The 25,047-nt window shown below is 48.0% G+C and overlaps 1 protein-coding gene across 7 annotated transcripts in view; it reads left to right on the forward strand.

Annotated features, from left to right (window-relative positions):
* plcb4a (phospholipase C, beta 4a) overlaps positions 1-25,047 on the forward strand; it is a 420,446-nt gene that overhangs the window by 329,841 nt on the left and 65,558 nt on the right. For all 7 annotated transcript variants that reach the window (XM_078405629.1, XM_078405622.1, XM_078405625.1 and 4 more), the window contains 8 exons: positions 2,471-2,595; positions 5,889-5,940; positions 8,851-8,953; positions 12,183-12,347; positions 13,114-13,318; positions 15,591-15,679; positions 18,009-18,159; positions 22,469-22,518. In XM_078405629.1, the coding sequence (XP_078261755.1) occupies positions 2,471-2,595; positions 5,889-5,940; positions 8,851-8,953; positions 12,183-12,347; positions 13,114-13,318; positions 15,591-15,679; positions 18,009-18,159; positions 22,469-22,518 (940 nt within the window). The remainder of the gene's footprint in view (positions 1-2,470; positions 2,596-5,888; positions 5,941-8,850; positions 8,954-12,182; positions 12,348-13,113; positions 13,319-15,590; positions 15,680-18,008; positions 18,160-22,468; positions 22,519-25,047) is intronic.

Raw genomic sequence — 25,047 nt, forward strand, 5'->3', positions numbered from 1 at the left:
TTAAGGATAGCGGAGTCAAGGGGTATGGGGAGAAGACAGGAACGGGATACTGATTGAGAATGATCAGCCATGATCACATTGAATGGCGGCGCTGGGTCGAAGGGCCCAATGGCCTCCTCCTGCACCTATTGTCTATTGTGTATTAATTTAATTTTAATTTCAAGTTTTCGTGTACCTTGCGCATTATGACTGTTGGCAGGCGAACTTCCCTCCGGGGATGAATAAAATTCTATCGTATCTTATCGTTTCGAGCTGTGTTTCCTTCGTGATCTTAACGCTCGATGTCTACAGCGTAAACATGAAACCACCAACGTGGTCTCATTGAACGTTTGTGAAGAGTGAGCATTCTGAGACCTTTGGGATAAAAGGCCATGGATCCATTAGCTTCACATCAAAAGACTGATACAGAAATAAAGGAAGAGGCACATATCCCTAGTGATACTGCAAATGGAAAGTAATTTTGTCAAGATGAAAGAAGTTGCTTTGTGATTAACATTTGCTGCAGAACCCTGTGACGTGGATATGGACAGTGTTGGAAAGGAAATGAGGAAAAACACCGTCTCGGATTCACATCACGTTGGGACTCAGATCAGGGAGAGTGCATTTGTTCAGTTCATAGTTTAGCGACACGGCGTGGAAACTGGCCCTTCGGCCCACCGAGTCCGCGCCGACCAGCGATCCCCGCACACGAACACTATCCTACACGGACAAGAGACAATTTACATTTATACCAAGCCAATTAACCTACAAACCCGCACGCCTTTGGAGTTTAGGTGGAAACCGGAGCACGCAGAGAAAACCCGCGCAGGTCACGGGGAGAACGTACAAACTCTGTACAGACAGCACCCGGAGTCAGGATCGAACCCAGGTCTCTGGCGCTGTGAGGCAGCAACTCTACCGCTGCGCCACCGTGCCTCCCTGTTAGCAGAAAGATGAAGGCATTCAGATGGCTCAGGCACCAAGGAAAAGACGGAAGGCTGTAACAGCTATTTTAGTTTAGTTTAGAGATTCCCGCTGAGTCCACACAGACCTTCGATCACGTGTTCACACTAGTTCCACGTTATCCCACTTTCTCATCCACTCCCTACACACTAGGGGAAATTTACAGAAGCCAATTAACCTACAAACCCGCACGTCTTTGGAGCGTGGGAGTAAACCGGAGCTCCCGGAGAAAGTGTGCAAACTCCGTACAGACAGCGCCCGTAGTCAGGATCGAACCGGGGTCTCTGGCGCTGTGAGGCAGCAACTCCACCGCTGCCCCACCTTGCCGCCCAATTCAACATTTGGATGCCCACCAACAGATAGTACAAGTGCAAAACAGGACGATAGTGATTGGTCATAAGTGATAGGAGCAGAATTAGGCCATTCGGCCCATCACGTCTACTCCATCATTCACTCATGGTTGATCTATCTCTCTCCCTCCTAACCCCATTCTGCTGCCTTCTCCCTATAATCCTTGAAACCCCGTACTAATCAAGAATCTATCTCCAAAGACGTACAGGTGTGTAGGTTAATTGGCTGGGCAAATGTAAAAATTATCAATAGACAATAGGTGCAGGAGTAGGCCATTCGGCCCTTCGAGCCAGCACCGCCATTCAATGTGATCATGGCTGATCATTCTCAATCAGTACCCTGTTCCTGCCTTCTCCCCATACCCCCTGACTCCGCTATCCTTAAGAGCTCTATCCAGCTCTCTCTTGATTGCATTCAGAGAATTGGCCTCCACTGCCTTCTGAGGCAGAGAATTCCACAGATTCACAACTCTCTGACTGAAAAAGTTTTTCCTCATCTCAGTTCTAAATGGCCTACCCCTTATTCTTAAACTGTGGCCCCTTGTTCTGGACTCCCCCAACATTGGGAACATGTTTCTTGCCTCTAACGTGTCCAAACCCTTAATAATCTTATACGTTTCAATAAGATCTCCTCTCATCCTTCTACATTCCAGTGTATACAAACCTAGTCGCTCCAGTCTTTCAACATATGACAGTCCCGCCATTCCGGGAATTCACCTAGTAAACCTACGCTGCACGCCCTCAATAGCAAGAATATCCTTCCTCAAATTTGGACAGTACTCCAGGTGCGGTCTCACTAGGGCCCTGTACAACTGCAGAAGGACCTCTTTGCTCCTATACTCAACTCCTTAGTGTCCCACTATCCTAGTGTGTGTAGGATAGTGTTAGTGTGCGGGGATCGCTGGGCGGCGCGGACCCGGTGGGCCGAAGGGCCTGTTTCTGCGCTGTATCTCTAAATCTAAATCTAAAATCTATCTCTGCCTTAAAACTACCCATTGACCTGGCCCTCCATCTGCGGCAATGAATTCCACAGGTTCTCCAGGTTTTGACTGTTGGCGTTGTTGGAAGTGGCGGGCAGAATAAATAATAAGGTTGGGGGGGGGGGGGGTGGGGGGGGGTTAAGGTGCGAGTGTGTATGTACATGCGGCTGCAGCTGTTCTCCTTAATGAATCGCGCAGTTATAATAAACGACAAATGAGCCGCATTTACCCCAAGGGTGGTCGTGTGGACTCCAGCAATTACATGCCTCAGATCTTCTGGAATGCTGGCTGCCAGATGGTCTCTCTGAACTTCCAGACCGCAGGTAGGGAACGCCGCCCAGCCATCCCGATCGGCAACGCAACGCAGCGCACAGTGACAGCAGTGCCCAACTACTGTCCACCTCTTCGGTAGCCCTCGGGCTATCCTTAATCAAAACGTCACCCGTGCCTTCTCTCCGCAGATGCTGCCTGTTCCCGTTGAGTTACTCCAGCATCTTGCGCCTACCTTCCAGAGCAGACATTTCCAGTCTTGCGTTATTTCAACACTGGATGGGTTAAAATGTTGTGTCTTGTCATAATCGGTCTTTGCCGGCACACCGCGTCACTAAAAGTCCCGCAGGAAATCGCAACGAATCGTGGATGCAGCCCAGCCCATCGCACAAACCGACCTCCCTTCCATTGACTCCATCTACACCTCGCGCCGCCTCGGCAAGGACAGCAGCATCATCAAGGACCAGTCGCACCCCGGCCACTCCCTCTTCTCCCCTCTCCCATCGGGCAAAAGGTGCAGAAGTGTGAAAACGCACACCTCCAGATTCAGGGACAGTTTCATCCCAGCTGTTATCAGGCAACTGAACCATCCTACCACAACCAGAGAGCAGTGCTGAACTACTATCCACCTCTTTGATGACCCTCGGACTACCTTTGATCAGACTTTGTGTGTGGGAAAGAACTGCAGGTGCTGGTTTAAATCGAAGGTAGACACAAAATGCTGCAGTAACTCAGCGGGACAGACAGTATCTGGAGAGAAGGAATGGGTGACGTTTCAGGTCGAGACCCTTCTTCAGAACTCCAGTCTCCTCTTGATCGGACTTTGGACTCCTCCATTGTCAGAGCGAGGCCCAGCGCAAATTGGAGGAACAGCACCTCATATTTCGCTTGGGCAGCTTACACCCCAGCGGTATGAACATTGACTTCTCTAACTTCAGGTAGTCCCTGCTTTCCCTCTCTCTCCATCCCCTCCCCTTCCCAGTTCTCCCACTAGTCTTCCTGTCCCCAACTACATCCTATCTTTGTCCCGCCCCCTCCCCTGACATCAGTCTGAAGAAGGGTCTCGACCCGAAACGTCACCCATTCCTTCTCTCCAGAGATGCTGCCTGACCTGCTGAGTTACTCCAGCATTTTGCATCTGCCTCCGATTTAAACCAGCACCTGCAGTTTTTTTACCCCTACTTGATCGGACTTTGCTGGCTTTACCATGTGCTAAACGTTATTCCCTTTATGACGTACACTGTAAATGGCTCGATTGCAAACGTGTATCGGCTTTCCGCTGGCTGGTTAGCACGCAACAAAAGCTTTTCACTGTACCTCGGTACACGTGACAATAAACTAAACTGTAACGGGAGTTATGAAGCAGCTGCCCTCAACAGATGCCCTGGATAAAGCCCAGTCTGTTCCCAGCTGTGTTTTCCCCTTCAATGATTCAATCATACTTTCTTGTCACATGTACTTAGTGTACGGTGAGATGCTTTGATTCACGAACAATCGTACCTCAGACCTCACCTAGGCTGTATGCAAAGAGTCGCCACGGTTTTGGCGCCGAAAAAACTCCATCGAAGATGGACACAAAATGCTGGAGTAACTCAGCGGGTCAGGCAGCATCTCTGGAGAGAAGGGATGGGAGACGTTTCGCAAAATAGTTTAAAAAAAAATAAAATCAGAAGGTACTATGTTTGTTATGAAAATCACGACAGTTTTAATTCTGCATTATCCTCCAAATCTTGGAATTTGTGTCTCCCATTCTAAAGATTCTGAAACCATGAAAGTATTTCAGTCTGAAGAAGGGTCTCGACCCGAAACGTCACCCATTCCTTCTCTCCCGAGATGCTGCCTGACCTGCTGAGTTACTCCAGCATTTTGTGAATAAATCGATTTGTACCAGCATCTGCAGTTATTTTCTTAAAGTATTCTGAAGGTTGTATAAAATCACGAGAGGAATAGATTGGGTAAACGCACTGTCTCGTGCCCAGAGCAGGGGAATCAAGGACCAGAGGACATGGGTTTAAGGCAAGATTGAATAGGAATCTGAGGGGTGACTTTTTCACACAAAGGGCGGTGGGTGTATGGAACAAGCTGCCAGAGGAGGTAGTTGAGGCTGGGACTATCCCAACGTTTAAGAAACATTTGGACAAGTACATGGATAGGACAGGTTTAGAGGGATGGGGGCCAAACACAGGCAGGTGGGACTAGTGTAGATGGGACATGTTGGACAGTGTGGGCATGTTGGGTGGGAGTGCCTGTTTCCACGCTGTAAGACCCTATGGCAATAATGCAGAGCACATGCTGCCAGGGATGAAGGGCCTCGGCTATGAGGAGAGACTGAGCTATGAGGAGAGACTGAGCAGACTGGGGTTGTTTTCCCTGGAGCAGAGAAGGCTGAGAGGGGACATGATTGAGGTGTACAAGATCATGAGGGGCATAGATAAGGTAGATGGCGGGGAACTTATTCCACTGGTGGAAGGTTCAACAACGAGGGGACATAGATACAGGGTAAGGGGAGGGAGGTTTCGGGGGGATGTGAGAAAGAACTTTTTCACCCAGAGGGTGGTTGGAGTCTGGAACTCACTGCCTGGGGTGGTGGTGGAGGCGGGAACACTCACAACGTTTAAGAGGCATTTGGATGGGCACTTGAAATGCTACAACATTCAGGGCTACGGTCCAAATGCGGGAAAATGGGATTAAAATTAGACTGTGTTTGGTAACCGGCGGCGCGGACACGATGGGCCGAAGGGCCTCTTTCTGTGCTGTAGGAATCTATGACTCTTTGACATCACAAGCCATGTGCTTATGACAACAGCCTCTGTGCTTGTAAAGTCGCACGTTATTTATTCCTTTGCTGACTCAATGGTCTGCTTCCATGCGTACAAGGGTATATTTCACTGTGTTCCCAATGCCATCGACACCTCGGCTTGGATGTTTGGTGAAATCTGTCAGCATAATTATTATCAGCATAATTTAGATTATGCCAAGCGTTGAAACAGCCACATCCGTTCACACTTGCCCATTTGGCACAATAGCTCACTCAGACCAAACGTCAAGCCTGTTTCGATGCAGCGTTGATTCGGCATTTGGGGTGTCACTTTGCATTTAATACGTGCAACACTGGATGAATTTCTTTCAACATTCCTTTACACATTCGTCTCCAATGCTTTGAGTCATAGTTTTGACTTTGAGTGATACAGTGTGGAAACAGGCCCTTCGGCCAAACTTGCCCACACCGGCCAACCGGCACACCGACCTGCTGAGTTACTCCAGCATTTTGTGAATAAATACCTGCATTTCTATTTCCTCCCCTCATCTGATATCTAATTTATTATGATTTTAAATTATGTTACAGATTTAGCCATGCAGTTAAATCAGGGAAAGTTTGAATACAATGGATCCTGTGGGTGAGTAAGCTGTCGTGACTGTGACCTGTCTGATCTTGGAAGTATTTTTAAACGCCGCAGTAAAATATGCAAACACAGTTTAGAAACATAGAAACATAGAAAATAGGTGCAGGAGTAGGCCATTCGGCCCTTCGAGCCTGCACCGCCATTCAATATGATCATGGCTGATCATCCAACTCAGTATCCCGTACCTGCCTTCTCTCCATACCCCCTGATCCCTTTAGCCACAAGGGCCACATCTAACTCCCTCTTAAATATAGCCAATGAACTGGCCTCAACTACCTTCTGTGGCAGAGATTTGCACAGATTCACCACTCTCTGTGTGAAAAAAGATTTCCCCCTTATCCTTAAACTGTGACCCCTTGTTCTGGACTTCCCCAACATCGGGAACAATCTTCCTGCATCTAGCCTGCCCAACCCCTTAAGAATTTTGTAAGTTTCTATAAGATCCCCCCTCAATCTTCTAAATTCCAGCGAGTACAAGCCGAGTCTATCCAGTCATTCTTCATATGAAAGTCCTGCCGTCCCAGGAATCAATCTGGTGAACCTTCTCTGTACTCCCTCTATGGCAAGAATGTATTTCCTCAGATTAGGAGACCAAAACTGTACGTTTCCATAACATTTCCTATAGGTTATGCCAGCAATTGTTTAATATCTCGGAGTTCCAGTCGTCTATTCTGAATTTCCATCTGGGCAGATTTATCAGGCACTGCAGGGGTGACACGGTGGTGCAGCGGTAGTTTAATTAGTTTAGTTTAGTTTATTTAGTTTATTCGTCACTCCACTCCTTACAGATCATGCAACGAATGTGATGAAACGGTGTGGCTCCTGGGGCCATAGTGCAATATAATGCAAGACATATAGACAGGGGATGACAGTGCAGTACAATACGATACAGTGCAATACAATTAGACAGTGCAATACAATACAATACAATAGACAATAGGTGCAGGAGTAGGCCATCGGCCTTTCGAGCCAGCACCGCCATTCAATGTGATCATGGCTGATCATCCACAATCAGTACCCCGTTCTTGCCCTCTCCCCATACTCCCTGACTCCGCTATCACTATCTAACTCTCTCTTGAAAGCATCCAGAGAATTGGCCTCCACTGCCTTCTGAGGCAGAGAATTCCATAGATTCACAACTCTCTGACTGAAAAAGTTTTTCCTCATCTTCGTTCTAAATGGCCTATCCCTTATTCTTAAACTGTGGCCCCTTGTTCTGGACTCCCCCAACATTGGGAACATGTTTCCTGCCTCTAGCGTGTCCCAATCCCTTAATAATCTTATATGTTTCGATAAGATCCCCTCTCATCCATCTAAATTCCAGTGTTTTCAAGCCCAGTCACTCCAGTCTTTCAACATACGACAGTCCCGCTATTCCAGGAATTGACCTATTGAACCTAAGCTGCACTCCCTCAATAGCAAGGATATCCTTCCTCGAATGTGGAGACCAAAACTGCACATGGTACTCCAGGTGCGGTCTCACTAGGGCCCTGTAAAACTGCAGAAGGACCTCTTTGCTCCTATACTCAACTCCTCTTGTTATGAAGGCCAACATGCCATTGGCTTTCTTCACTGCCTGCTGTACCTGCATGCTAACTTTAAGTGACTGATGAACAAGGACACCCAGATCTCTTCGTACTTCCCCTTTTCCTAACTTGATACCATTCAGATAATAACCTGCCTTCCTGTTCTTACCACCAAAGTGGACAACCTCACATTTATCCACATTAAACTGCATCTGCCATGCATCTGCCCACTCACACAACCTGTTCAAGTCACCCTGCAACCTCATAGCATCACAGTTCACACTGCCACCCAGCTTTGTATCATCTGCAAATTTGCTAATTTTACTTTTAATCCCTTCATCCAAGTCATTAATGTATATTGTAAATAGCTGCGGTCCCAGCACCGAGCCTTTTAGTACCCCACTAGTCACTGCTTGCCATTCTGAAAGGGACCCGTTAATCCCTACTTTTTGTTTCCTGTCTGCCAACCAATTTTCTATCCATGTCAGTACCCTACCCCCAATATCCTACCCCCAATACCCCCAATATTCTACGTACTAGGGATAATTTACAGAAGCCAATTAGCCTACACACCTGTACGTCTTTGGAGTGTGGGAGGAAACCAGAGCACCCGGGGAAAACCCACGCAGGTCACGGGGAGAACGTACAAACTCCGTACAGACAGCACCCGTAGTCGGGATCGAACCCGGATCTCTGGCGCTGTGAGGCAGCAACTCTACCCACTGCACCACTTTTAATTTTATTTGGAGAATTGGCCGAGGCTTTAATTTTAACGCACCTTTAAGGATAATGACTTTTGGATAGTCGTATGGAGATGCAGGAATGCTGCCTGACCCGCTGAAACACCAGAGGGCATCCCTTTAAGGTGGGAGGGGCAACATTTAAAGGTGATGTGCGGGGTGGGTTTTTTTACACAGCGGGTGCCCGGAACGCACTGCCAGGAGTGGTGCTGAAGGCAGGTACCATAGTGGCAATGGAGAGACTTTTGGAAAGGCACATGGATATTTATTTTCGTTTAGAGATACAGCGAGGAAACAGGCCCTTCGGCCCACCTGGCCCAAACCAACCAGCGATCCCCGCACATTAACACTATCCTACACACACACACACACACACACACACACACTAGGGACAATTTACATTTATACCAAAGCCAATTAACCTACAAACCCGTGCGTCTTTGGAGTGTGGGAGGAAACTGAAGATCTTGGGGAATGCCCAGGCGGGCCACGGGGAGAACGTACAAACTCCGTACAGACAAGCGCCCATAGTCGGGATCGAACCTGGGTCTCTGGCGCTGTGAGGCGGTACTTTTACCGCTGCGCCCTAAATGTTCTCTGTAACGTTATCGTCTTTATAATTCCTTTTACCCCAACAGTTACCTGCTGAAGCCTGATTTCATGCGTCGGCCAGACCGGACTTTTGACCCGTTCTCCGAGACGCCGGTGGACGGTGTGATTGCGGCTACCTGCTCCGTAAAGGTGAGTTACGGGAGAGGTATCGTTTATTTATTGTCTTGCCGTCAACGTCGTGTTCAAGCTTACGCCCCAGTTTGTAAGCCAGCAGCAGAAATCTCCTTAAAACATGACAAACAGCAGTCTATGGCATGACAAACAACAGTCAGATTAGTGTCTGGCAGGGCAGCAAATGAGATATTCAGTGCAGGAAAGAACTGCAGATGCTGGCATAACCTAAGGACAGACGCAAATTGCTGGAGTAACTAAGCGGGACAGGCAGCATCTCTGGAGAGAAGGGATGGGTGGCGTTTCGGGTCGAGACACCTTCTTCAGACTGATGTCAGGGGAGAGGCAGATACATAGATCAGGAAGTGTAAGGTGTGAAAAGAGGAGAAAGGGAATGGAGATCAAGGAAACTAGAATAGACAATAGACAATAGGTGCAGGAGGAGGCCATTCGGCCCTTCGAGCCAGCACTGCCATTCAATGTGATCATGGCTGATCATTCTCAATCAGTACCCCGTTCCTGCTTTCTCCCCATACCCCCTGACTCCGCTATCCTTAAGAGCTCTATCTAGCTCTCTCTTGAATGCATTCAGAGAATTGGCCTCCACTGCCTTCTGAGGCAGAGAATTGCACAGATTCACAAATAGATCATTGTTCGCTGGGAGAAGGTAACAACAAGACAAACAGAGATAAAATGCAGTCGGAGACAGTATGATTGGTTGGAGAACTGGAGTGGAAAGGGATGGTGAGAGAGGGAAAGCAAGGGTTACTTGAAGTTAGAGAAGTCAATGTGCATACCACTGGGGTTGTAAGTTGCCCAAGCGAAACATGAGGTGTAGGAAAAAAACTGCAGATGCTGGTTAAAATCGAAGGTAGACTGAACAAGGGTCTCGACCCGAAACGCCATCCATTCCTTCTCTCCCGAGATGCTGCCTGACCCGCTGAGTTACCCTGGCATTTTGTGTCTACCTTCGAAATATGAGGTGCTGTTCCTCCAATTTGCACTGGGCCTCACTCTGACAATGGAGGAGGCCCAGGACAGAGAGGTCAGTGTGGGAGTGGGAGGGGGATTTAAAGTATTTAGCAACCGGTAAATTAGATATTCAGTTTTAGTTTAGTTCATTTTATTATTGTCATGCGTACCGGGATACAGTGAAAAGCTTGTGTTTGTGCGTGCTCTCCAGTCGAGACGGAAAGACTATACTGGAATACAATCAAGCTGTCCACAATGCACAGATAAATGGTACAACATTTAGTGCAAAGATCTAACACTGAATTCCGATGAAAGAAAGTTCAAAGGTCTTCAATGGTGTGGATGGGAGGTCAGGACCGCAATCTAGCTGATGAGAGGACCATTCAGTTGCCTGTGTACAAAATCATGAGAGGAATAGGTCGGGTAGATGCACAGATACTCAGCGCAGAGCAGGGGAATTAAGAACCAGGGGACATCAGTTTACGGTGAGGGGAAGAAAGATTTAATAGGAACCCGAGGGGTTAACTTATTCTCACAAAAGGAAGAGGGTGAATGGAACGTGCTGCCGGAGGAGGTGGTTGAGGCAGGGACACGGTGGCGCAGCGGTAGAGTTGCCGCCTTACAGAGAATGCAGCGCCGGAGATTCGGGTTCAATCCTGACTACGGGCGCCGTCTGTACGGAGTTTGTACGTTCTCCCCGTGACCCGCGTTGGTTTTCTCCGAGATCTTCGGTTTCCTCCCACACTCCAAAGACGTGCAGGTATGTAGGTTAACTGGCTGGGCAAATGTAAAAATTGTCCCTAGTGGGTGTAGGATAGTGTTAGTGTGCGGGGATCGCTGGGCGGCGCGGACCCGGTGGGCCGAAGGGCCTGTTTCTGCGCTGTATCTCTAAATCTAAAAAACGTTTAAGAAACAGCTAGACAAATACGAGTATAGAACAGGTTTAGGGGGATATGGGCCCATCGCGGGTAGGTGGGGCTTGTGTAGCTGGGAAATGTTGGTCGGTGTGGGCAACATGGGATCGGTATTGGTATACACCACTATAAGATCACCCCTCATCCTCCTGCGCTCCAAGGACTAGGGTCCCAGCCTACTCAACCTCTCCCCACAGCTCACACCCTCTAGTCCTGGCAACATCCTCGTAAAAATATTTTTTTATTCTCTGCCTATTTTAATCCGTTCTTAATCCTTGAAACTATTAGATAGAGGCAAAATATCAAAGAATCTATATATTATCACGTATTTCAAATGGGGAAGATGTCAACTGTTTGTTTCATAAGCTCCGAGCAATGCTGGTTACAAAGAATATCAATCTGATGATAATTGGATACGATGGATAAGCTGGGAAATTAAAAATCTCACTCTACGACTTTCCAGTAAAAGTTCCATACCCTTGTCGGCACTGGGCCTGTACTCACTGGAGTTTAGAAGGATGAGGGGGGGACCTCATTGAAACTTACCGAATAGTGAAGGCCTGGGTAGAGTGGATGTGGAGAGGATGTTTCCACCAGTGGGAGAGTCTAGGACCAGAGGGCACAGACTCCGAATGAAAGGACGTTCTTTTAGAAAGGAGATGAGGAATTCCTTTAGTCAGAGGGTGGTGAATCTGTTGGATTCATTGCCACAGAAGGCTGTGGAGGCCAAGTCGATGGATAATTTTAAGGCATAGATACTGTAGATTCGTGATTCGTACGGGTGTCAGGGGTTACGGGGAGAAGGCAGGAGAATGGGGTTAGGAGGGAGAGATAGATCAGCCGTGATTGAATGGCGGAGTAGACTTGATGGGCCGAATGGCCTGATTCTGCTGCTATCACTTATGAACTTATCTTTCTCCTTCCTGTTCCTCACCTCATCTACAAAGGGAAATCTGGGAGAGGAATTATTTCTATGAAGGTTATGAATTTAAGGAAAAATGGCTTGATGAATGTGGATTGTTGTTTCAATCTAGAGAGGAAATTGCAAATATAAAGTTAGTAGGCCATTCGAGCCAGCACCACCATTCAATGTGATCATGGCTGATCATTCACAATCAGTACCCCGTTCCTGCCCTCTCCCCATACCCCCTGACTCCGCTATCCTTAAGAGATACTGTAGATTCTCGATTAGTACTGGAAGGCAGGAGAATGGGGTTAGGAGGGAGAGATAGATCAGCCATGATTGAATGGCGGAGTAGACTTGATGGGCCGAATGGCCTAATTCTGCTCCGATCACTCATGGACGTTTAAGGTCAATGATTCACAGATGTGATTTGCAGTTTGTATTTCATCTTTTCCAGGTGATATCAGGCCAGTTTCTATCGGATAAGAAAATCGGCACGTATGTAGAGGTAGATATGTATGGTCTACCCACTGACACAATACGAAAGGAGTTCCGTACACGGATGGTGATGAACAATGGCTTGAACCCAGTGTACAACGAGGAGCCATTTGTATTCAGGAAGGTAAATCATTCATTTCATGCTGATTTTCAAAATATTATTATTGCCGGTGTCTATAAATGGGGTTGTGACTTTTATCTACTGGGCCAGCACGGTGGCGCAGCGGTAGAATAAAAAATGAAGAGTAAACAATGAGATTCTTACTTGCAGCAGGATATGTAAACATAGTACACTGTAAACGATATAATAAACGAGAAAAAAAAGGTTCGGTGTGCAGATGTGTACGCACAACCACATATATATCTCCGCGGAGCCAGCACCGCCATTCAATGTGATCATGGCTGATCATTCTCAATCATTACCCCGTTCCTGCCTTCTCCCCATACCCCCTGACTCCGCTATCCTTAAGAGCTCTATCCAGCTCTCTCTTGAATGCATTCAGAGAATTGGCCTCCACTGCCTTCTGAGGCAGAGAATTCCACAGATTCACAACTCTCTGACTGAAAAGGTTTTTCCTCATCTCAGTTCTAAATGGCCTACCCCTTATTCTTAAACTGTGGCCCCTTGTTCTGGACTCCCCCAACATTGGCAACGTGTTCCCTGCCTCTAATCTTCTCGGATGACTTTGTTCGCAACTACAGGGTAAATATAGGACTTTTTTTTAATCATTTCTCTATTAATCTTACTTATAACTATTATTTATTTATCTTATTACTCTTATTATTTGTATTTTCCAACCTTCTTGTTGTGTATTTTTATGCTCTGTGTAAATTGCCATTGCTGTGTGGAATGTGCTATATAAATAAACTTGCCTTGCCTTGCCTTGCAGGTAATTCTGCCTGACCTCGCGGTGTTGAGGATAGCAGTCTACGATGACAACAACAAGTTGATCGGCCAGCGGATCTTGCCTTTGGACGGGCTTCAAGCTGGCTGCAGACACATCTCCCTTCGTAATGAAGGCAACAAGCCCCTGTCTCTGCCCACGGTCTTCTGTAACATTGTGCTTAAAACATACGTCCCGGATGGCTTTGGAGGTGAGTCTGCTTCTGCACGGTGGCCCAGCGGTAGAGTTGCTGCCTCGCAGCGCCACAGAACCAGGTTCGATCCTGCTGTCAAGCACGGAGCTTGTACGTTCTCCCCGTGACTTTCTCCGGGATTTATGTACAGTTTGGTTTAGAAACGCAGCGCGGAAACAGGCCCTTCGGCCCACCGGGTCTGTCCCGACCAACGATCACACCAGCGCTCTCCTGCGCACACCTGGGATAGTTTTTACAATTACACCAAGCCGATTAACGTTACAAACTTGTACGACCTTGGAGTGTGGGAGAAAAGCAAAGATCTCGGAGAAAACCCACGCAGGTCACGGGGAGAACGTACAAACTCGGTACAGACAGCACCCGTAGTCGTGATCGAACCCGGGTCTCTGGCGCTGCAAGCACTGTAGGGCAGCAACTCAACCCTGCCGCCCCTATGAATCTTTTGTTTCCCCCACACTCCAAAGACGTGCAGGTTTGAAGGTTAATTGGCTTGGTAAAAGTGTAAATTGCACCTAGTGTGTGCAGGATGGTGTCAGTGTGCGGGGATCGCTGGTCGGCGCGGACCCGGTGGGCCAAAGGGCCTGTCTCCGCGCTGTATCTCCAAACTAAACTGTATCTCCAAACTAAACTAAATCTAATTAAAAATTGAACTACCCAATCAGCGACCAATGATCGCAACTTTACCTCAGTAAAAATTCACTGTTGTAAAGAATGTTCCTAACAATATTGTAAAGACGACCACTCGCTCTTTAACATCCACCAAGTGGAAAAATGTCATCTTAGGGTCAGAGTCATACGGCGTGGAAACAGGCCCTTCGGCCCTTCTCAGGCATTGGACAATAGGTGCAGGAGGAGGCCATTCGGCCCTTCGAGCCAGCACCACCAGTCAATGTGACCATGGCTGATCATTCTCAATCAGTACCCCCGTTCCTGCCTTCTCCCCATACCCCCTGACTCCGCTATCCTTAAGAGCTCTATCTAGCTCTCTCTTGAATGCATTCAGAGAATTGGCCTCCACTGCCTTCTGAGGCAGAGAATTCCACAGATTCACAACTCTCTGACTGAAAAGGTTTTTCCTCACCTCAGTTCTAAATACTATCTTTGATCGGACTTTGCTGGCTTTACCTTGCACAAAACGTTATTCCCTTAGCATGTATCTGTACACTATGGACGGCTCAACTGTAATCGTGTATTGTCTTTCCGCTGACTGGTTAGCACACACCAAAAGCTTTTCACTGTACCTCGGTACACGTGACATTAAACTAAACTAACTATCTAAGATTTGTTTAGATCTAGGCATCATGTTCAGCAGAGACAATGTGGGCAGGATGGTCTGTTTCTGTGCTGTTGTAAGTTCTTAATTGTGGTATTTTTAAAAATCTTTTATTCGGTGCATTTTTGGAGTCACAGAGTAATATTGTGTGGAAACAGGCACTTCAACCCAACTTGCCCGTGCCGACCAACATGCCCATCTTCACTAGTCCCACCTGCCCGCCTTTGGCCCAAATCCCTCCAAACCTAACCCATCCTCGTTACTGCTCAACCACTTTCACTTCAGCTGCCTACGCAGACTCTTTCACATCAGGTTGCAGGACAAAATCCCCGACACAGAGGTCTTGGAACGGGCCGGAATCCCCAGCGTCCACACCCTCCTACGGAAAGCCCAAGCCAGATGGGCAGGCCATGTCGTCAGAATGCCCGAGAGTCGACTGTCAAAACAGCTTCCGTATGGAGAACTGTGTCAGGGCAAGCGCTCAGTAGGAGGACAGAAGAAACGGTTTAAGGACTGCCTCAAAGTGTCGGACATCAACCTCAGCACTTGGGAGTCTCTTGCTCTGGACCGTCCAACCTGGCGTAGCGAGCTCACCACAGGAGCCCGTACAGCAGAGAACAGACGCACTGCAGAGGCCCAGAGGAAACGCACCGCGCGCAAGGCCCGGGCTACCTCCACTTCCACTGCAGCACCCATCCACTTGTGTCCTACGTGTGGGCGTGCCTTCCGGGACCGGATTGGCCTCACCAGTCACTTCCGGACCCTCAGTCACCAATCCTCCAACTGAAAGTGAAGTCATGGTCACTGAAAGTGAAGCTCTCGTACTTTATCTTTTCGGCCCGTATTGCCCGTTTTGTCACCTTCTGTTGTCCTTTGGAAGTTTCCCAATTCTCTGGCTTCCTGCTACTCTTTGCTGTGGTATACATCTTTTCTTTTAGTTTTACTCCATCCCTAACTTCCCTTGTCAGCGTTAATACTCTTCTCTCTCTCCCACAGATATCGTAGACGCTCTGTCAGATCCGAAGAAGTTTTTGTCCGTGATGGAAAAGCGGGCTGATCAAATGCGGGCAATGGGAATTGAGACTGTACGTAAAATATTTTGAATCTATTGTCTGTTTGCGTCCGTTTGACTGGCAAGAAGTATATTTTCTGTCATGGTTTAGAAGGATGAGGGAGTGGCGGGGACCTCATTGAAACTTAACAAATATTCAATGTATATTTTGAAGGCAGAGATAGATGGATTCTTATAAGAAAATAACTGCAGATGCTGGTACAAATCGAAGGTATTTATTCACAAAATGCTGGAGTAACTCAGCAGGTCAGGCAGCATCTCAGGAGAGAAGGAATGGGTGACGTTTCGGGTCGAGACCCTTCTTCAGACTGATGTCAGGGGGGGCGGGACAAAGGAAGGATATAGGTGGAGACAGGAAGATAGAGGGAGAACTGGGAAGGGGGAGGGGAAGAGAGGGACAGAGGAACTATCTAAAGTTGGAGAAGTCAATGTTCATGCCGCTGGGCTGCAAGCTGCCCAGGCGAAATATGAGGTGCTGTTCCTCCAATTTCCGGTGGGCCTCACTATGGCACTGGAGGAGGCCCATGACAGAAAGGTCAGACTGGGAATGGGAGGGGGAGTTGAAGTGCTGGGCCACCGGGAGATCAGTTTGGTTAACGCGGACCGAGCGCAGGTGTTGAGTGAAGCGATCGCCGAGCCTGCGATTAGTACGGGTTAGTACTAATTCTTGATTAATACGGGTGTCAGGGGTCATGGGGAGAAGGCAGGAGAATGGGGTGAGGAGGGAGAGAGAGAGATCAGTCACGATTGAATGGCGGAGTACACTCAGAGGGCCGAATGGCCTCATTCTGCTCCTGTCACGTATGACCTTATGAATAATGAAAGGTCTGGACAGAGTGGATGTGGAGAGGATGTTTCCACCAGTGGGAGTGTCCAGGACCAGAGGCCACACCCTCACAATAAAAGGATGTAACCTTTAGAAAGGAGATGAGGAGAAATTTGAATCTGTGGAACAGAAGGCCGCGGAGGCCAAGTCAGTGGATATTTTTAAGGCGGAGTTTGATAGATTCTTGATCAGTACGGCAGGCAGGGGTTGTGGGGAGAAGGCAGGAGAATGGGGTTGAGAGGGAGAGACAGATCAGCCATGATTGAGTGGCAGAATAGACTTGATGGGCTGAATGGCCTATTTCTACTCCTACAACTGATGAACCTACGAGACAAAAGGGTGTCCGGTAATTGGAGAAGAGTGGGAAAATATAAAGCCGGGGGGTGGGGGGGGGGGGGGGGGGGGGGGAGGGATATGGGTGGAAGAGGACGAGAGGGGGTGGGGGGAAAGGGAAGTGGGGTAATAGAAAAAAAATGAGTGCGCACTGGGGTTGTGGGTTGTAAGGGGTATACGCAGGAAAGAGGGAGAGAAAAGAGGAGTCCCAGTTAAAATTGGAGAATTTGATTGCAGCTTTGTACATTAATTGGCTTCTGTAAAATTGTGAACTTGTCCTTAGTGTGTAGGATGTTGCTAGTGTACAGCGTGAACGCTGGCCAGCGCGGACTTGGTGGGCCGAAGGGCCTGTTTCCGCGCTGTATCTCATAGAAACATGGAAACATAGAAAATAGGTGCAGGAGGAGGCCATTCGGCCCTTCGAGCCAGCACCCCCATTCAATATGATCACGGCTGATCATCCAAAATCAGTACCCCGTTCCTGCTTTCTCCCCATGTCCCTTGGTCCCGTTAGCCACCAGAGCTATAGACAATAGACAATAGGTGCAGGAGGAGGCCATTTGGCCCTTCGAGCCAGCACCGCCATTCAATGTGATCATGGCTGATCATTCTCAATCAGTACCCCGTTCCTGCCTTCTCCCCATACCCCCTGACTCCGCTATCCTTAAGAGCTCTATCCAGCTCCCTCTTGAATGCATTCAGAGAATTGGCCTCCACTGCCTTCTGAGGCAGAGAATTCCACAGATTCACAACTCTCTGACTGAAAAGGTTTTTCCTCATCTCCGTTCTAAATGGCCTACCCCTTATTCTTAAACTGTGGCCCCTTGTTCTGGACTCCCCCAACATTGGGAACATGTTTCCTGCCTCTAACGTGTCCAACCCCTTAATAATCTTATACGTTTCGATAAGATCTCCTCTCATCCTTCTAAATTCCAGTGTATACAAGCCTAGCCGCTCCAGTCTTTCAACATATGATAGTCCCGCCGTTCCGGGAATTAACCTAGTAAACCTACGCTGCACGCCCTCAATAGCATAACCAAGAGATAGTCTTAACCATCTCTAAAGTCTAACGGAGGTGTCGGATCATCGGTTGCCGATAGGTCGGGGGTGGATGGAGCACCTGTCTGTCTTCCTTCTTCAAGCCCGTTGACCGGTTGTCTGTTGTCTGCCTTGAATCTCAAAGAGCGATATCGCGGATGTGCCGAGCGACAACTCCAAAAATGACAAAAAGGGGAAGACCTGTGCAGCTAAAGCAAGCGTCACCCCGCAGAGCAGCTCGGAGCTGCGGCAGAACTCAACGGCCGCCCAAGGAGTTGGAAACGATGCAAAGAAAGGTGACGATCACAACAGTAATACATTTTGATCGATTTTATCATAGATGTTTAAGAGTACACTTAGAGCTTACAACCCACAGCCCCACGGTGGCGCAGCGGTAGAGTTGCCGGTTTACAGCGAATGCAGCGCCGGAGACCCAGGTTCGATCCCGACTACGGGCGCCGTCTGTACGGAGTTTGCACGTTCTCCCCGTGACCTGCGTGGGTTTTCTCCGAGATCTTCGGTTTCCTCCCACACTCCAAAGACGTGCAGATTTGTAGGTTAATTGGCTGGGCAAATGTAAAAATTGTCCCCAGTGCGTGTAGGATAGTGTTAGTGTGCGGGGATCGCTGGGCGGCGCGGACCCGGTGGGCCGAAGGGCCTGTTTCTGCGCTGTATCTCTAAATCTAAAAAATCTAAACCTAAACTTTGTGTCATTGTGACGATGAGGACAGATGACATAGAAACACATAAAATAGGTGCAGGAGGAGGCCATTCGGCCCTTCAAGCCAGCACCACCATTCATTCAGTGCAGCGTTAAATTCCCAGTGAGTTCCACTGTAATTAGGAGCATTTTAAAACTACAAAGCTTCAGGAGAAATGATAGACACAGAGTGCTGGAGTAACTCAGCGGGTCAGGCAGCATCTGTGGAGAAAAAGAATAGGTGACGCTTCGGGTCGGGACCCTTCTTCAGACAGAAAGTAGAGTGGATGGGGGGGGCGGAGATTGGAGGTGGGAAAAGACCAGAACAAATCAGGGCCGGCAACAGATGACCAAGGAAGGGTGGAGCCCACAATGGCCTATTGTTGGCTGGGGAAGAGGTGACAACGCAGGGATTCAAGAAAGCGAACGGTGGAACTAGTAGGACTTAGAAACAAAGAAACTTATTTATTCATTCATAGAAACATAGAAAATAGGTGCAGGAGTAGGCCATTCAGCCCTTCGAGCCAGCACCGCCATTCAAAATGATCATGGCTGATCATCCAAAATTAGTACCCCGTTCCTGCTTTCTCCCCATATCCCTTGATTCCGTCAGCCCCAAAGAGCTGTATCTAACTCTCTCTTGAAAACATCCAGTGAATTGGCCGCCTCTGCCTTCTGTGGCAAAGAATTCCACAGATTCACGACTCTCTGGCTGGAAAAGTTCTCCCTCATATAACCCTCATTCTAACGGTCCATGTGGGGAGGTTGTTCGGGGGAAGAAATAAAGGCATAGAATTATTTTCTAAATGGGAAGAGGATTCGGAAGTCAGAGGTGCAAAGTGACTCGGGAAAGCTGGTGTATAGGGAGTAGATTCCCAAAAGGTTAATTCGCAGGTCGAGGCGTTGGTAAGAAAGGCAAACGTAATATAGAAACATAGAAAAATAGGTGCAGGAGGAGGCCATTTGGCCCTTCGAGCCAGCACCACCATTCATTGTGATCATGGCTGATCATCCACAATCAGTAACCCGTGCCTGCCTTCTCCCCATATCCCTTGATTCCACTAGCCCCTAGAGCTCTATCTAACTCTCTTTTTAATTCATCCAGTGAATTGGCCTCCACCGCCTTCTGCGGCAGAGAATTCCACAAATTCACAACTCTCTGGGTGAAAACGTTTTTTAACTCACCTCAGTTTTATTCTTAGACTGTGTGGTCCCTGGTTCTGGACTCCCCCAGTATTCAGAACATTTTTCCTGCATCTAGCTTGTCCAGTCCTTTTATAATGTTATACCTTTCTATAAGATCCCCTCTCATCCTTCTAAACTCCAGTGAACACAATCCCAGTCTTTTCAGTCTTTCCTCATATGACAGTCCCGCCATCCCGGGGATTAACCTGGTGAACCTACGCTGCATTAATTTTGATCGGGCTGGAATACAAGTGCAGGGATGTAACGCTGAGGTTTATAAGGCGGAGTATTGTGAGCAGTTTTGGGTCCCCATATCTGAGAAGGAATGTGCTGACATTCGAGAGGATCGAGAGGAGTTTTATAAGAATGATCGCAGCGATGATCAGGTTAACATATGAGGAGCGTTTGATTGGTTCCTGGGCCTGTATTTGCTGGAGTTTAGTCAAGTCAAGTCAAGTCAATTTTATTTGTATAGCACATTTAAAAACAACCCATGCTGACCAAAGTGCTGTACATCTGATTAGGTACTAAGGAGAAAAAATTAAACATACAGTAACACGCAAACATATCAGCACATACAAAACAGTTCACAGCGCCTCCTCAATGAGCCTCAAACGCTAGGGAGTAGAAATAGGTTTTGAGCCTGGACTTAAAGGAGTCGATGGAGGGGGCAGTTCTGATGGGGAGAGGGATGCTGTTCCACAGTCTAGGAGCTGCAACCGCAAAAGCGCGGTCACCCCTGAGCTTAAGCCTAGACCGCGGGATAGTGAGTAGCCCCAAGTCGGCCGACCTGAGGGACCTGGAGTTAGAGAGGTGGGTTAGAAGATTTTTGATGTAGGAGGGGGAATGTCCATTTAGGGCTTTATATGTGAATAGGAGGAGCTTGAAGTTGATTCTGTACCGTACAGGGAGCCAGTGGAGAGAGGCCAGAATCGGCGTGATATCATATCATATCATATATATACAGCCGGAAACAGGCCTTTTCGGCCCTCCAAGTCCGTGCCGCCCAGTGATCCCCGCACATTAACACTATCCTACACCCACTAGGGACAATTTTTACATTTACCCAGCCAATTAACCTACATACCTGTACGTCTTTGGAGTGTGGGAGGAAACCGAAGATCTCGGAGAAAACCCACGCAGGTCACGGGGAGAACGTACAAACTCCTTACAGTGCAGCACCCGTAGTCAGGATCGAACCTGAGTCTCCGGCGCTGCATTCGCTGTAAAGCAGCAACTCTACCGCTGCGCTACCGTGCCGTGATGTGGTCCCTTTTACGGGTACCCGTCAGGAGTTTAGAAGGATGGCACAGAATAAAAAGACGTATCTTTAGGACGTATCTCTTATCTTCCTCCTCATCATTGGAGACGAGCAGGAATTTCTTTGGACATGGGGTGGTGAATCTGTGGAATCTATTGCCACAGACGGCTGTGGAGGCCAAGTCTTTGGGTATTTTTAAAGCGGAGATTGATTGCTACTCGATTAGTAAAGGTGTCAAAGGTTGCGGGGAGAAAGCAGGAGGATGGCGTTGAGAGGGAAAGATAGATCAGCCATGATTGAATGGTAGAGCAGACTCAATGGGCCGAATGGCCTAATTCTGCTCCTATGTCTTATGTTCTAAAACATCACGAAACAACTCCCAGAGTTAATGTGACAAACTTACAGCTGAAAGTTGTAATGGGGATCGATTCTTTGAATGTATGCTTAAATGCAGCCATCCACACGCTAAGCTCAGAGCTAGATAGACATCAGAGAACAAACATCAAAGATATGGGTTTGGTAAAGTAAGTATTGAAAAGAAGCATGCAGGTACAGCAGGCAGTGAAAAAAGCCAATGGAATGTTGGCCTTCATAACAAGAGGAGTTGAGTATAGGAGCAAAGAGGTCCTTCTACAGTTGTACAGGCCCCTAGTGAGACAACACCTGGAGTACTGTGTGCAGTTTTGGTCTCCAAATTTGAGGAAGACCATTCTTGCTATTGAGGGCGTGCAGCGTAGGTTCACAAGGTTAATTCCCGGGATGGCGGGACTGTTATATGTTGAAAGAATGGAGCGGCTAGGCTTGTATACACTGGAATTTAGAAGGGTGAGAGGGGATCTTATTGAAACATATAAGATTATTAAGGGATTGGACAAGCTAGAGGCAGGAAGCATGTTCCCGATGTTGGGGGAGTCCAGAACCAGGGGCCACAGTTTAAGAATAAGGGGTAGGCTATTTAGAACAGAGATGAGGAAAAGCTTTTTTAGCCAGAGAGTTGTGAATCTGTGGAATTCTCTGCCTCAGATGGCAGTGGAGGCCAATTCTCTGGATGCATTCAAGAGAGAGCTAGATAGAGCTCTTAAAGATAGCAGAGTCAAGGGATATGGGGAGAAGGCAGGAACTGGGGAGAAGGAAGGAAGGTTACTGATTGTGGATGTTCAGCCATGATCACAATGAATGGCGGTGCTGGCTCGAAGGGCCGAATGGCCTCCTCCTGCACCAATTGTCTGTTGGCCTACTCCTGCACCTATAGACAAGTTTACTGGTCTATTGTAAACTTTGCCCTTAAGTTCGTTAAGTGCATTCCTATTCGCATTTTGATTAAATGTCTCAACGTTGCAAGTCCGTCTTTTATATCAATGCTGTGCGGTCTAATTGAATTGCAAATACTTGAATGATAACAGTGAAGAGTTGCCCCTCTGTGCAATAACTAGTGTTGGATTTCTTTTCCTCCCTACAGATATGACAGTCGTACCTCAAGTAAATATTGAGGACTTGAAGCAGATGAAGGTAAATCTGACGCCACATTTTAGAAATTGGAGTGGTTTTATACGAATATATTATATAAGAAAATAACTGCAGATGCTGGTACAAATCGAAGGTATTTATTTCGTAAAATGCTGGAGTAACTCAGCAGGTCAGGCAGCATCTCAGGAGAGAAGGAATGGGTGATGTTTCGGGTCGAGACCCTTCTTCAGACTGATGTCAGGGGGACGGGACAAAGGAAGGATATAGGTGGAGACAGGAAGGCAGAGGGAGAACTGGGAATGGGGAGCGGAAGAGAGGGACAGAGGAACTATCTAAAGTTGGAGAAGTCGAAGTTCATACCGCTGGGCTGCAAGCTGCCCAAGCGAAATATGAGGTGCTGTTCCTCCAATTTCCAGTGGGCCTCACTATGGCACTGGAGGAGGCCCATGACAGAAAGGTCAGACTGGGAGTGGGAGGGGGAGTTGAAGTGCTCAGCCACCGTTAGATCAGGTTGGTTGAGGTGGACTGAGCGCAGGTGTTGAGTGAAACGATTGCCGAGCCTGCGTTTGGTTTCGCCAATGTAAATAAGTTGACATCTAGAGCAGCGGATACAATAGATGAGGTTGGAGGAGGTGCAGGTGAACCTCTGTCTCACCTGGAAAGACTGTTTGGGTCCTTGGATGGAGTTGAGGGGGGAGGTAAAGGGACAGGTGTTGCATCTCGTGCGGTTGCAGGGGAAAGTGCCCGGGGATGGAGTGGTTTGGGTAGGAAGGGACGAGTGGACCAGGGAGTTACAGAGGGAACGGAGTGAAATGAATATATTATATGATACCTTTCCATTTGCATTTGTGAGTGGAGCATCAAGACACATTCCTTGTATATGCACATACTTGGCCAATAAACCTATTCATTCATTCATTCATTCATTCATTCATTCATCTGTCTGCTTCCGCCCTCATTTCTATATAGAAGATCAGTTCCATAAATTGGAGCATCTGCCATTGAACAATTACTTGTAGTCAAGGACCTATTACTTCTGTATGTCATAAGGTCATAAGATCATAAAAGTGATAAGAGTAGAATTAGCCCATTCGGCCCATCAAGTCTACTCCGCCACCCAATCATGGCTGATCTATCTCTCCCCCTAACCCCATTTTCCTGCCTTCTCCCCATAACCCCTGACACCCGTACTAATCAAGAATCTATCTATCTCTGCCTTAAAAATATCCATTGATTTGGCCTCTCCAGCCTTCTGTGGCAAAGAATTTCACAGATTCACCACCCTCTGAGGAAAGAAATTTCTCCTCATCTCCTTCCTTAAAGGACGTCCTTTAATTCTGAGGCTGTGACCTCTAATCCTAGACTCTCCCACTAGTGGAAACATCCTCTCCACGTCAAGAGAGAGTGTATTACATCTGCCCATGGCTTTGGGAGGTGTCAGGGTGGCATTCCTCTCTATGCCTTAGATAATATGAAATATGCAACCTTCCTTGTGTGTTTTGCCTGGCTGTTTCCTCCCACACTCCAAAGACCTACCGGTTTTTAGGTTAATTGGCTTCTGTAAATTGTAAATTGTCCCTAGTGTGTGTAGGATGGTGTTAGTGTACGGGGTGATCGCTGGTCGGTGCGGACTTGGTGGGCCGAAGGGGCCTGTTTCTGCTCAGTGAGTCTAACATAAAGTAAATGTGTAGGAAGGATCTGCAGATGCTGGTTTAAACCGAAGATAGACACAAAAAGCTGGAGTAACTCAGCGGGACAGGCAGCATCTCTGGAGAGAAGGAATGGGAGACGTTTCAGGTCAGAACCCTTCTTCAAACAGTCTGAAGAAGGCTCTTGACCCGAAACATCACCCATTCCTTCTCTCCAGAGATGCTGCCTGTCCCGCTGAGTTACTCCAGCTTTTTGTGTCTACCTTCTCTCAAGTAAATGCAGGCCGGTGGGACTAGTGTAGATGGGACATGTTGGTTGGCGTGGGCACATTGGGCTGAAGGGCCCATTTCCACACTGTAGAAATGTCCGGGCCTACAGTGTTTGGGCCTACAGTGTCCGGGCCTATAGTGTCTGGGCCTATAGTGTCCGGGCCGACAGTGTCCGGGCCTACAGTGTCCGCCGGGCCTACAGTGTCCGGGCCTACAGTGTCCGGGCCTACAGTGTCCGGGCGTATAGTGTCCAGGCCTACAGTGTCCGGGCTCATAGTGTCCGGGCCTATAGTGTCTGGGCCTATAGTGTCCGGGCCGACAGTGTTCGGGCCTACAGTGTTCGGGCCTACAGTGTCCGGGCCTACAGTGTCCGGGCCTACAGTGTTCGGGCCTACAGTGTCTGGGCCTACAGTGTCCTTCCTTCATGTCATCTGTTTTCAGCTCTGATTTATCCGGGTCTTTACTTGCTTCCAACTCCCTCCCCTTACAACCAGTGTGAAGAAGGGCCCTGACCTGAAACGTCACCTATCCATGTCCTCCTGAGATGCTGCCTGACCCGCTGAGCTATTCCAGCATTTTGTGTCTATCTTCGATGTAAACCAGCATCTGCAGTTCCTTTTAATTACATTATTACAAATTTAATTCATTTGAT

This window comes from Rhinoraja longicauda, chromosome 9 (genome assembly GCF_053455715.1).
Source record: "Rhinoraja longicauda isolate Sanriku21f chromosome 9, sRhiLon1.1, whole genome shotgun sequence".
Taxonomy (NCBI): Eukaryota; Metazoa; Chordata; class Chondrichthyes; order Rajiformes; family Arhynchobatidae; genus Rhinoraja; species Rhinoraja longicauda.